Below are 14,678 nucleotides of genomic sequence, written 5' to 3'. Positions count from 1 at the left end.
CCTCTGCAGCATCATTCATTATATGGTGGAAATTAAAGTGTACTATGTCTAAAAAACCCTAAAAAGTCCCAGTTTGTTTTATGTCTTCTTTGGGAATTAATTTGATCGTGAGCTCATAAAGTCTCCCTGTGTTTCCCCAGACATGTTTGTGTTTGCCTTATTACAGGGAAGAGCATGGCTTGTAAAAGTGTGTGTGTTTGTGTGTGTGTGTGTGTGTGTGTGTGTGTGTGTGTGTGTGTGTGTGTGTGTGTGTCTGTGTGTGAGAGGGAGTCAGAAAGAGATAGAGTGAGAGAAAGAGAGAGATCCTGCTAGCTGAGCAGCCTGCTCTCTTATTGGAGAGCTGTAAAAACTCCAGACCGCAGGAGTTGCCAGCCTGGAATTCACTAATGACACACGTGGGCCTCAGATGAGAAGTGCAATTTTGTGTGTGTGTGTGTGTGTGTGTGTGATAGTCATACTGTTTGGATCAGAAGTTCCAATTTGTGTGTGTACGTGTGCATGTGTGAGGCCCTATCTCATCATCTAGTGTGTGTGTGCGCTTGTATTTGCGTACAAACACTCACACACACGTCCTCCTCTTCCTCCTCCTTCCAGCTCCCCGTACTACCACAGCCTCTTCTACCCCCCCGCCCCGAAACAAAAATGGCCGCTGTGCAAACATAACACACCTAGCCTAATCTCGGTCCTGGTTTCACCCTAAAAGCAGCTTGTTAATGGGAGAAGGGCCGCAGCCATTCCGGCCCCTGGTGGATGAAGAGGGGGTGCCCGCGGGACTATGAAAGGAATGGGGCCACAGGCACATGGGTCTTTAAATCCTCTGTGTCAATAGAGTCTCTGGAGCAAAATAATGGCATCACTCTGTGTGGGAGTTAATGTGAGCTGATAGCATGAGGGCTGGGGGGTCAAGGGTTCACGGGCATGCGCTAGGTTGACAGAGAGCTGAATGTTTCCCGCCCCCCCTGCTCCCCTCTCTGCTGCTCCTCTTTAACTCCGGACCTGAAGGAGTGTTTTGGACGTGAGATGATGAGGGATGTCAGAGGAGGAAGTGGGCTGTTTAGTGTTGGCAGTTTAAGCACCTTTTCAAAATATACAGGTGAGTGACAAATTAAAGGAAAAACATGAACAAATGAGTGAAGAAACAGCGAATGCAGACGCTTCCATACAGAGTACAAGAGGTCACACAGTGGTCTGATGAGTGTGGAGATGTTTTTAATTCAAGTCAGTTTTATTATAAAGCCTTATAACACAAATCACAACTTTACCTCAAGGGGCCTTACAATCTGTACAGCATACGCAACATATCCTCATTCAACAGTTCTTATGATAACTTACGAAAATGCACACACAACAGTTTGCATGGAATCTTATTTGTTTGCTCACAACAACATTATATATTTAGTGTAACGCTATACAGATTTAGTTTAGGCAAGTAAAGTTACATAGGTTGGGTTTAGGAAAAGAAATGTGGTGACGATGTACAGTAAAATAACTCATAGTTTGGTTCCAAACACTGTCCTCCCAGTGAAAGTCCTGTGTTTTTTGACCCATCCACCACCCCAACTAATCCCCTTACATGGGCTACTTTACTCCCATTAGTGCATTGTTCACGTGATCATACCCTTCTTGATTACGTGGTTTGTACATGAATTACTGGTTCATGATTATATGGGTTATATACCAATTGTGGTGCATTAGTTTTTATAGGTATATGTACGAATTGCGCACGAGAACGGGAACTGCCCATTGGCTCGTCATCCCATTGTTCCGACCATATTAAACTCATTGTTCCTAAGTCCGTTCCGAAATAATCATGATGCCCTGTGGTTAAGGTCTGGTTAGGTTTAGGCACAAAAACCACTTGGTTAGGGTCAGGAAAAGATCATGGTGTGGGTTAAAATGAAAAAGAAAGTGACAAACACATAAGCCGTGAGCCTGCTCTGCCTCAAGCCGGTTGCGGCACACCATGTGCCCTCCGCGAGCCGTTCAGCACCGCGGACAGTCGGACTAATGAGATGTCGAACCAATGGGCTGTCGAACCAATGACATGGACCCACGAGAACAGCCTGGCAGACGACACCTCTGTCCTTAGACCAACATAAAAACACAGAAAAATAACCACCCACTGCTGTCTAGCTCCCAGTTCTTCTTTTATTCTACATTCCTCATTTGACTATTTCTAAATGCAGCATTTGAATTCGGCCCCTCCTCTCTAAACTGTTTGTATGTACACTGCAAGCTACTATTGTAGGTCTGTGACATTTTTTGGAACAGGAAAAACTATACTTTCACAAGCTATGTGAGCTGAACAGGGGCACTTGCGTGTCCAACAGAAAACAGGCCAACTCCACATAAGTCTTCATCCCCATCCTCTCCTTCAGTGCCAGTGAAAGTGAAATTGAACCTCAGATTCACTCTCTTTTTGAAACAAGCTTTGTCCGCTTGGCGTTTCACCTGGCTATATTTTTTTGGTGCTGAGTCCACAACTTTTACAGCTTCCTCTTGGATGCATGCTGCTACTACCTGGTTGCTACCTTTTTAGAAAGTCCCCACCTCACCTGACACTGTTTTTGTAAGGGGGCTACACTCTCAGAAACATCCCGAACACAGTAAATTAAGAAAGAAATACAATACAATTTTTTTTAGAATGATTTAGCATAGTATACCTTTAACAGGGACTATACAACATAAGGATAAGCAATGCAACAGATGTAATTTACAGCCCTAGTCTGAATAAAGTAAGAAGTGAAGTAAGGAGTGAAATAATGCTGTGCATGTATTGTTTCATCTACCAGTTTTATCCTATAGCCTTTGCAGCCATCAGATTGCAACCCAGTTTAGTACCTCTGGGAGTTAGACTGTGCTCTCCACCACCAAATGAGGGATTATCTTTTGGAAGAACAGTGTTTCAGCCCACCAGTAGAGCTCAGAGATTTGGAGAATCTATGACACGGAGAACTGAAGTACTTCTGAAGCACTTCTTTTATTTTGTTACTCGTCTGTGGATCTAAAGGTTATGGTTGTTATGAATTTTGCTCATCAAGCAGAGGGAGAAATCCTCTCTTTTGCTGTATAAAATGGAAATAAAAGCCTTCTACAACTTGCTGCTGTTGTGACTTAAAATATTTCAGTGGTATGATGGATGCATGTGTTCAGTCTCAGTTTGAAAACTAGGGGTTGTCTTGTAGTCTTGTTTGAGTATTGATAAGCATCAACAGGATTGAGATTAAGAAGGTTAGATCACATTCTGGCCACATGAACACTTGTCTTACTGCACACACTCTTTGTCACCAATGCAAACATTAACTCTTTCTCCTCTCCTCTTCCCCTCAGACACTGGTACCTCCCTCGGCTCCTCGACTTCCGGCGGACATCGCTCTCACTGGTGCAGTGTTGCCTACTGGGAGCAGCGCACACGCGTGGGTCGCCTTTATCCAGCCTACGAGCCCTCGCTCAACATCTTCTATGACCTACCTCAGGGCACAGGCCTCTGCCTGGGCCAGCTCCACGCCAACGCCTACCACAGTCGCCGTGACGACCCAGGCAGCCACGGCATATCGGGTCTTCACGGACACCCCAGCCATGGAAGCGGAGGGAACAGCAGCAGCAGCAGTGTGCAACAGATACGCAGTAAAATTGGCTACGGCATCGTGCTGAGCCGGGAGCCGGACGGAGTGTGGATGTACAACCGCAGCCAGCACCCGGTGTTTGTCCACTCCCCCACTCTGGACCCACCCAGGGCTCGAGGGCTGAGTGTGAAGAGGGTGATGCCGGGCTTCTCCCTCAAGGTGTTTGACTATGAGCGCTCCAGCTGGATGGCGGAGCACGGCGTGAAGCCCGAGTGCCAGGAGGGGCCCTGGGACCCACACAGTGTTCGCATCAGTTTTGCTAAAGGATGGGGCCCCTGCTACTCCAGACAGTTCATCACTTCCTGTCCGTGCTGGCTGGAAGTGCTACTCAACAACCACAGATAGCACACAAACACACAGACTCACATGAGGTTTCCCGACCCAGTATCCTAATTGTAATCTACCTAGATTTAATATAAAATTTATATATTATATAAAATATATTATACATGTAAATACTTGAGTCATTTTTACAATGCAATTATTTATGTATAGTGTAATGTGTATATGGACAAAATAAAAAAGGAACAAGAATATGCACTTTTGATTCTATATATGCATTACAGTCTCTCAGTGTCATTTTGCAAATATAAACTGTAAAAATAAAACAAACCTGGTTTATGTTCTCATGATTTAGCAACTCCATCAAACAGTATGCCATACACACATTGTCAATAAAGTATTTGTATTAAATGAAGGTTTCTGTGGTGGTCTCAAGTGCTGTTACCTGTAGATTAGTTTTTACTGTTTGACTTGTCATTGAAGTGCAGGGTTGACTTTGACAAACATTTGGCCTGTTTTCTCACAAAATAAAGAAACAGATGCTCTTTTCAGTGTTTACAGGAATGTTTCGAGGTGCTGGTTTACCTTTGGACAGACTCAGGCTACCTGTTCCCCCTGTTCCCAGAAGTTATGCTAAGCTAAGCTAAGTTAATTGTCTTTTCATTTTAATTCCAAAATATTTTTACTAAGATTTTCAAAAAGAAGAACAGAAAAAAAATGCCAGCGTTTGGGCAGACACATTCCACAGTACCACACAGTACACATCAGTGTGCAGAACAAACAAAAGTAGACATGACCCTGAGGCGATTGCAGCAATACCTTATATGATACAACAGCCCTTCCCCACCCATCATCCTGGCCCTAATTATTTTCTTCCTTTAGATATTTCTGAAGGCACAATATCTAGAACCTCCATTGAGTCAGATTTTACTCTTTTTTTCAAATTGTCTTTTGGCTGTAGCTTCATGTTTAGTGGACAGATAGAAGTGGTAGTTGTTTATCAGACTTGCTGTCTNTCTGAGTGGTTGGGGGGTTCGGTGCCTTGCTCAGGGGCACCTCGGCAGTGCCCAGAAGGTGAACTGGCACCTCTCCAGCTACCAGTCCACGTTCCATATTTTGGTCCGGACGGGGACTTGAACAAGTGACCCTCTGGTTCCCAACCCAAGTCCCTATGGACTGAGCTACTAACGTCCATTTATTAGCACTTTTTGGGGACAAATATCATTTGATTAAAACTAAATGCTCAGCACTAAAGCAAAATAATGTTCAGATATTTGTTTATTTCCATTTTACTGCTTGTTAAATGACACAATTCCAACATCAATGATGGTAAAATGTATATTTTAAGGTCAAAGGTCCATTTTGTAGCTTTTTGGATTTTTCAACTACGTCTCAAAAGTTTCCAATTGGAGATTGTTGATTGTGAAAACGAGATATTAAGGGAGTTGAAGAATCCTTTTCAGTATCACATATCTAACACAGCAATCTCCGCTGCAACACCGCCATTGTCACTCTGTCATAGTGAAGGAAACACAGCAACTGCAAGTCTTATTTTCAGTAGTGAGAAAGCAAAATGGAGGTTATCTGGTGTAACTCCTGGTCAGTGGCTAAGGAAGTTAATAATAATAATGATGATAATAATAATAATAATAATAATAACCTTTATTTATATAGCACTTTTCAAAACATATGTTACAAAGTGCTTTACAGAACAACTAAAACATAAAGTACCCAATTCCAATGCATGAAAACAATAAATGACACAACTCAGATAAAATCAAAAAAGGCTTTTCGGTAAAAATGTGTTTTTAGAAGAGATTTAAAAGAGATCACTGAATCAGACGACCTTATCTACTCAGACGGGCCCCAGTGCATGCTGTTGTGCATGTATTGTCTTGACGCAAATAGAGACTTGACATTGGTCAACATCACTAAATGTATCACCCAGCAGTCATAATTGCATATCTGCTCTCTTGGTGTCTGTCCACATCATCAGTGCAGCCAGGGAAGGCCTGTAACAGATTATAGCAGCACTTTCTACTGTGAAGAAATTACCAAATAAAGCTTCTAAATCTGAATCTTCACAACTAGACGTGTCAGCAGGTAAATGACAACATCAGCAACCAGCGTTACATGGTTCCTTGATGTTAGCATGTAGCTTCATGTAGCAGAGTAGGCTACATAATAACAGCAGTGTTCCTGCAGCAGATTACCATATGAAGAAATCTGTCATGATCTGACGTAATCTTGTCGTCAGTATTCGGAAGTGTCTGAAGCCTGAGATTTTTGCTCACATGGATTATTTTTACATACTTAACCTCATTATTTGAAACTCTGGCCAGGTTTGATATGAACATCCTTCATTGTAACACTACATATATATGACAAAAAATAAGGACATGTATTATAGATCCCCTTTAAAGTATGTGCACAGCTCACCATCACTCCTATCACAAAGTAAATAAAAGAATGTAATTAAATATTACATTATAATATTTTTAAAGCACAACTCAGCCTCGCACATCTAGTGTTGTGGTGGTATTATCAAAACACCTCTTTAGTCAAGTAAAACCTTGCTATGGGTCATGTAATAACCCCTGAGCCATTGCAATTAAAAGTTCTGAAAAGCAAGTAAGTGGACCTTTGAGCGTAGATTAATTTTGATTGCATTGTTCCCGAAGGTCAAAAATGAATGTTCATGTCCAAATGTTTTGTCATTTGTGTCTGCGAAATGTTTCATTACACATGCAGTACATGCTTTTTTAAATGTGTTCAAACTGCATAAATCATCATCAAGTTTTAACTGTCTCCCTGGCATTAAAAAAGGGACCAGTGGCGATGGAAAACACTGAAAGGCGTCACAGTGCCAGTGGTAAGAAAATAAAGTGCATAACTGAGAGATTACACAACAAACCACAGCAGGGCACTCAGGCCCAAACCCACTCTGGTAGGAGAAAGTTCTGTGTTTATAGCGTAATGGCATCCTGTTTGACTCTCTCAACAACACAATTATTTATGGAAACTCATATTTGGGCTGAAGAGCAAGAACAGTGAGATGAAAAAGCGATAACCTTTCTAGAAACGAGTGCTCAAGAAGTAGCGGCAGCACCTCGCTAAGCTCAGGCATTTTTGTTTTGACCCTGAACCTCTGCAGGCTGCTTGCTGAAACCTGTAATTAACTTTAGCTGTAAAAGTAAAGAGGGGTTGATTACAAAGTTGCAGCACTCCTGAGGAAAAATGAAGCACTGCAGCATTCAAAAGTCTCTCTGGTGTTGCAGTATGCACACAAAAAGTACAGTTTCTTGCTTTTAAACTCTTGTTTATATATAACAACATCCAGAACTGGATAAAACATTTCATAAAAGCTCATTCCCATACACCCCCCCAAAAAATTCCAATGTATATTTCAGTCAAGTCTCCTCTCTGCTTTTCCAGGCAAAGTGTGGGATTTGTGGTTAGGATACAATGGAAGGATTCAGAGGAGCGATCGGGGTGGGAGAGTTGCTGCTGGCAAGACTTGTCCAAAAAACTTACCATGTTTCTCTTCCATCTCTTTTTTGGTTTTCTCATCTGAAAACACCCCTGCCCAGTCTCCTGTCTTAATTGTTTTCCTTTGTCAGGATTCAGAGTCATGGAGACGATGAAACGGATCCCAGGCAGCGAGCGAGGAGCGAGGAGGGTTTTTGGCCCTCGTCTTCAGGGCTGCGGTGCGCGCTGACCTCACTGTGAACTGAAGAAAAAACGAGCTAATTCTGCCGCTGGCTCTCCAGCTCCACCCCTTCACCGTATAATTATCCCTGTCCAGATTATGATGTTATAATTATGTTAATGAATACATCAGGGATGGGTAATTAATGGAAGACGTTTTATGTTTTTGCAACAAACAAGATGACTGATCATTTGAAGAGTGTTTACAAGTTTTAGCTCCTTGAGTGCAGATCATTTATGCTGTATATTTTTACTGACCATTCTTAACTGCATGTTTTAAAGCAGTGGTTCCCAACCTGTGGGTTGAGGGCGCTGGAAAGGGTTAGAACTTGAATCTGAGGGGTCGAAACATTAACAACATAGGAAAACAAATATGTTTTTCAGGCCATTTGAACATGACTCAAGGTTGAAAGTTTAATGATTAACTTTTATAAGACGCATACTGAATTAAATTTTCCCAATCATCACTTATGACCCACTAGAAGTGAATTTTTCTGCAGAGACTCTGCCCTCTGCCTGTAGTTTCTTATTTTCTTCTTATTTTCTGTGTTTGGGACGTTTATGGGCGTGTACCACCATAGCACTCAGGTGAGGCCGGAGCTTATAAAAAGGTAGCGACCAGGTGCCAGACAGTAAACAACACCCAAGAGGTACAACAATGAAAAACAGAAATATAACGAGGTAAAACGCCAAATGAGAGTGAATCTGTGGTTGGCTTTTACTTTCCCTTTTGCTGGCAAGCGTGTTAACATATTTAACTGACAGTTCTGCATAATTTATCTTTAATGCCTGTTTGCAAAGACAACTACTTGAAGTCAGCAAACAGGGTGTTAAGTTGTTCTTTCAGAAATATTAGGAAACTGATTGCCAACAAAAAGGTAAGTAAATATTAGTTTGAAGGTATGTTTACTTTGTATCTGGATCCCTGTTAAGTTTACTTAATATGTAATTGTAATTACTTAATTTTGTCTGGCATGTAGGCACAGTGGTGCCGTGATTAGCATTGTTCATGGAAATCATCCTGTTGCACCGCCGTGTTCTTTGACAGAAGCCCAGAACAGACAAACCAAACTCTGGCTCTAAAAGGGCCATTCACATTTTAGCTTTTTTTTTCATTCTTTCCTCCTCTTCATTTGGTGCCGCCAGCAGACTGTTGTTTTTGTCATCACTGCTGCTAATGTTAGAAACACTTTGCAGTATCAGCCTCGGGTACATTTTTCTTTTTGTCTCCGACCTTATCTGCTCCACCTTTTCCTTTTTTTGTTCCTTTGTGCATCTAGTTTGTATTTTCATTCCACTTACTCACGCTCATTATGTCTTGATTTCAATTATTTCCCATCTGACCTCTCCTGCTTAACCTCTGACACTACATAACTACCACTGCACCTATCTTACAGGTAGGCTACTGACAATTTTGGGAGTGTGTAACCCCGTTTCAGATGGGCTGTTCCAACACCAAGTGGTTCGCAGGTGGCAGGTCTTTCTTTTCTCTATTTTTTCCACTACAATTATTCTTCCAACATTGTCAGCGGTAGTCTTGCGGCCTGCGAGGTGGGCCAGTGTTCTGACAAATAGAGCTACCACTCAGAATGACCTACTAACACAAACTGCTCATTCATGGTGTGTTTAAGTGACCAAAACCATACCAGGCAACACAACCTTACGTTTAACCACATTTATAGAGGTAGTAGCATATTCTGATGGATAATTCCTACCCTATATAATGGCCTACTCTACTTTTAACCACATTGTGATAGATATTTCTACCTGACAGAATGAGCTGCTCTACTTTTACCTACATTTATAGAACTTGTGGTCCATTCTGATAGATTCTTTCGCTACTGGTAGGTCATTCTGAGCGGGTAGCTCCATTTGTCAGAACACCGGCCCATCTGGCATTTGAAAGAATTGCCCGATGGCCAGTCTGAGCCTGCTCACACGCTGGGCACACGGGAGAAGTTTCAGTTGGTTGCCATCTACAAAATCAGCTGCTATATGCCACTAAATCCTACACACTAGACCTTTAACTTCTTAAAACATATTAATGACAAGTAATTTCTTTTACCAGTGTTACCAACTTATCAATTCTGTTTATTCAGTGTTATTAAAAAAACAGACTGCCTTATAGTTAACACAGCAACTAACAATAAATCAATAGTGTTCTTTTAAATTTTGAGTAAAGCACCTTAAGTAAAACAAGACAACAATTAAAACACTTAACAAAATAAATCAATCCATTAATAATAAGAAATGTTTTAAGGTGATAATTCAGCTCTGATTTTTCCCCCAAGAGCAGACATCTGAAGCAGCACAAGTGAAAACACTCCAACCTCAAAATCCACACTCGTCTCCCCTCATCGCACCATCATCATCATCTTGACGGTGTTTTGTCACTTTTCTGCTCAGAGTGCATGTGAATCGATAGCTCCGCTGTTAGCGAGGCCTCTTGTGTGAAACCGCAGACAGCTCAGACATCTCCTCACTGTCTTGTTGCTGATTGCACATCAGTGTTTATTAATGTCATCCTCACTACCAAAGAAAGACGATGACAGATAGCTCCTAAGTAGTCAATAAACATATAAATAAACAACTGGCACCTACTGTGTAACCTAGTGTTTAATAAATGATGACATCCACACATATTACTGATGTTTGTTACATATAGTCCAGGATTATTGAAGTGGAAAATGCTGAAATTTAATCATATCTAAGCAACAAACAAATTTGTCAAGGGTCAACTCACAGTTTTAAGTAATTGTCCTGTAAATATGGAGGGTGTTTGCAGAACCATCAGTGAGTGAAGAGTTAACATCCCGTGACACAGAGGTCAGAGCTGTTAAAGACACCTCAATTCAATCTGATAAGTCATTTTAATATCGATAAACACATCAAAATAAATTTATCTTAGAGTGATACAGGTGCAAACTTATTGTAGCCTCAGTTCAGTTCCTTAATAAGGTTACTTCACTCTTAGAAGCATTTCGTCTGTGCCCAGTTTAAACATCAAAATTATATTTTCCATGACATCAATGTGCCTGTCTGCTCTTTTCTCTGTATGACAGAAATGGTTTGTGTAAATGGTAAATGGTTTAGTTTGTGTTAGGCTCTATTGTCAAGTCCTTCCGCACTGGGTTTACTTTTATCTTTCATAGTTTGATCCACTCTGAAGAGGAGACGCAATCTTAGGAAAAGGTAAGTGTCATTTTGGCTGGCAAGAAGATTATAATTTAAAGAAATTAAGTAACTCGGGTCCTTTCAATAAAACAAAGACAAGACAAATGATGAAAAGGCTGCGGTGATGCCATGCTGGTTAGCTAGAAACATGATCAAGTCTGGTTCAGATAATAATAATTGGAATAAAGTTAATTTTGTGGTGTTTTTCATCAGAAAATTGTTCATCTTCTTGATAATTGAGCTTGCTAAATGTTATGTGAAGCTGCAGTCAAAATTTGGGATTTTGGAATAAGACTTTATTCCGGATTTTTTTTTTTTTTTTATCACAACAGGCATTTTGAGTGTCACAGCAGACAAAACAGGTGTTACTATTAACATTATTGATGGTTCAGTTGCATGCACAACACCAGGAACCTGAAACAGAAGCAGCTGAACTGATCTAGCCATCCTTAATTGTATTAATTACACCTGTGATTTTTCTACTGCCTGTATCCTGTCTCCATTTCCCAGAGTTTTTGAAAAAAGAGGTTTGGACATTTGGTACATCACCATCTGTATACAGCACAAATCACACTCACACTGTCAGGGCTCAAACTAAGAGATAGTTTAACTTTGATTTCTCTGCTGATTTGTTTGATTGATTTACTATAAGAATTTCTATGCCTGCCTGCATCACCTGACCATCTCCGCCCACTTCCTCACCTGCTCCTTATTTCCTTGATGAATCTAGCAGCATATATATATACTGGTCCATCTCCACTCTGTCTTTGCCAGATTATCTACCTGTCTGTGAGTTGTGCTTTTAGGTTCAAGCTTTCAGTTGTTCTGAGCCAGTCTGCTGTAAATGTAAAGAAATGAATCGCAAATGCCCGCTAAACTTTGCCAGATCTTTAATCTTTATCAGATCAGCAGCTAAAAATCTACTTTTTATTTTTTGTTGCTATGAGAGTGAATGGTCAAATAAATCTGGGTCTGTAACCAGCAAACACAGTGCTGCAGGAACAAGTATTAAAACCCAGAATTGAGTTAGTGTTTTAGCACTCCCAGTTCCCTCGACTTAAAGTCAATGGGTTTTTTGAATGAGTTTTTGGTTAGATGCCTGAAATAAGGTCTGTAGTTAACACAAGCTAAAGAGACTTTAACATTTTGTTCTTTGACATAAAACACATCACAAAATACCTATGCCTGAAATAGAATTTGAAAATATACATAATCATTGCTGAGCACTGATCATATTTAAATTGTCAGGTATAATAAGATGACAGTGAGTTTCCATTTAGTGCCAGAGACAAGGGCGTAGCTATAGACAGTGTAGACAGTGTGGTAGCACAGGCCTGTGGGGTGGAGGGGCCCGATTGCCACCTGGAAATATACATGCCCTCAAAAAGGCAAACCCATCTCCATCTTTGTATTCTGTTTTTGTAAAATAGTATCAATCTATAAAGTGTAAGCTTCTTCTACATAAACTACAAAAAACTATTAAGCTATTAATTTCACATTTTCTTTTGTAGTTTTTGTCATATACAGATATGTAATGATGATTGAGGGGTTATATGTATGTTGATGGTGTCCGATATTAAGTCTGTCTTTAATCACATAACGAAACAATACGATTTAACAGCAGCTAGTTTAGGTGAAAAATCTCTCTAGACTGACAAGCTGCGCACATCTGCAAGTGGGTATAACATAAAAGCAGCAGTAAGACGTGATGTGCGTGCGTCATAACTAGTAACTAGGGCACACCAGGGCCCGTCATAATAGCGTGCACTTGGGCTCATCGTAACTACCTCACACCACTGGCCAGAGACTTTTTTTTCCACCATAACTACATTTTCAATTTCAAAATATGTGTCAAAAAATGTCAGGTCTCACTCCCTCCATCTCTCTAATTCTTTGTTTTTTTCTGCTTCTTTCTCAACCCCATCCAAACACAAACAAGCTTGTATACATCTGTTTGCAAACACACACACACACACACACACACACACACACACACACACACACACGCACACGCACACACAGTTTTGTTTTTGAAATTCAAGCATGAAATCACTGTAAAGTGCAAATTAAAAAGACATGACTCACTGGTGTCACTGCAAATGAAACAATAATACCAGCTGTGGTCGAGCTTCTTGTTACCTCATTAATTTATGGAAATGAGTAACAGGATGTCTGACTGTCACCTTACGGTTTCCAAGGACTTCGCTTTGCTTTCACTGTAAACTATTTCCCCTCTCCGCTAAACTATTAGTATAAAACTCAGCAATGTACACATCTCAGGCTCGCCCTTCCACTGAATGACTGAGGTGCTGTTTATTTTCCAGCCCGTCTTTGTTTTGTTACTTTAAGCACCATGTCTGTCAGCCATAGTGTAATTATATGGAGACAGAGACACAGGAGGGGGGGAGGCGTTGGAGACAGCCTTCTCTTTCAGCTGCTGTGAGCCGCGACCAGCACCGCCTGAAGCTGCTCGCCTCTTGAATAGCAGCCAAGAGACTCTTCGACTCCCGTTTAACCCCTTAGATCACCCAAAGAGCTCTTTCTTCCAACTCACCTGATGGTTTCCTCAAAATAGTTCTCGTCTCGAAACTGGGAAAGGTCATGGAAAGTGACTGACGTGCAGCTTGTGGAATGGTTTATGAACTAAGCAATCATAATTATTGCCTGTCATGTTTCACAATGTCCATCTCTGAACTTTTTAATTAGTCATGAAACATTTACACACACCGAGTGCAGTTAAAACACACCATTAGTTAATGTTTTTGCTGCTTGTAGCCAAGCTGACAGTTAAATGGACTTATTTCTACTCTTAACAGTCACTCCCATAACCACTCACATGCTGGAGCTGATACAAGTTCACTATATAAAAAGCATTACTGAGCTTCTTGAATGCCATTAGAGTCGTTTTATTAGAAATATATAGCTTTAAAACCATCCTATTATAGCTTTAAGATAATACTCTCTGATTTTGCAGAGTGTCTCCCTCAAATCCCCAAATTTCCCCGAGAGTTTTGCCAAAATATGACATTTATATAACTTAATCTTACACAGCACATTGAAGTCTTTAATGTTAGCTATGTTTAATTATTACTCATTTGCTTTGCCAAATACCAAGACTACGATCCTATTTTACAGAACACGGTATATGCAAGAATGCATTTGTCTATACTACATTACAGTACTTACATATGAGATTGGAGAGAAAACTTAAGCATGAAGAAAGGATTAAAACAATAACAATATAACCTGAAATTGTTGCAAACACCCAAGAAAACTTACATGGATACCTAAGAATAATTGTAATAAAACATGTGTCACGTAAATTAAATGTTTATATAATTTAATGTCATAATTCTCATAATTTAAAAAAAATGAGAACATATGAAAAGACAAACTCCTGTTTTACAGGGAAGTTTACAGTAATTCAGAGACCATGTCTTCACTAATGACAACCCTGTCTCTTAGAGATTATGTTTATATACATATAATTTGAAACAGCAAATACTTTCTGAGGGATACGTAATGCCAAATGAATTACAGTTCCTTTTAACATAAGGAAATGTTGCTAATTAATGTACATAGGTCGCAAAAATGTTGATACTGAACAAATCAGCAAAATGTTCACTGACAATAAATTTTAGTTTAATTTCCACCAAAACAGGTAAACTGTCAGTAAAGTATTCACTCCAATTGATGCCAACATTTTTGTAATTACTTTTTATTAACATTGAACCAAAATCACAGTCTTTCCTGAACCAAAATACTTTTGTTACTTAAAGGGCCAGTGTGTAATATTTGGAATGGTTTATTGTCAAATCTGAATCTGAATCTGAATATTCTACCCATTCATATGTTTATATAAGTGTATAATCGCTATAAAATAAAATT

General features: G+C 40.2%; 1 protein-coding gene across 1 annotated transcript in view; it reads left to right on the top strand.

Annotated features, from left to right (window-relative positions):
• Positions 1-4,323, top strand: part of LOC126390949 (mothers against decapentaplegic homolog 6-like) — a 28,404-nt gene extending 24,081 nt beyond the window's left edge. The window contains exon 4 of the mRNA XM_050045475.1: positions 3,331-4,323. Within this exon, the coding sequence (XP_049901432.1) occupies positions 3,331-3,971 (641 nt within the window). The 3' untranslated portion in view covers positions 3,972-4,323. The remainder of the gene's footprint in view (positions 1-3,330) is intronic.
• The last annotated feature ends 10,355 nt before the right edge of the window (positions 4,324-14,678 follow it).

This window comes from Epinephelus moara, chromosome 1 (genome assembly GCF_006386435.1).
Source record: "Epinephelus moara isolate mb chromosome 1, YSFRI_EMoa_1.0, whole genome shotgun sequence".
Taxonomy (NCBI): Eukaryota; Metazoa; Chordata; class Actinopteri; order Perciformes; family Serranidae; genus Epinephelus; species Epinephelus moara.
Note: the sequence above shows the minus strand (reverse complement) of the source record. Positions and strands in the feature narration are given on the sequence as shown.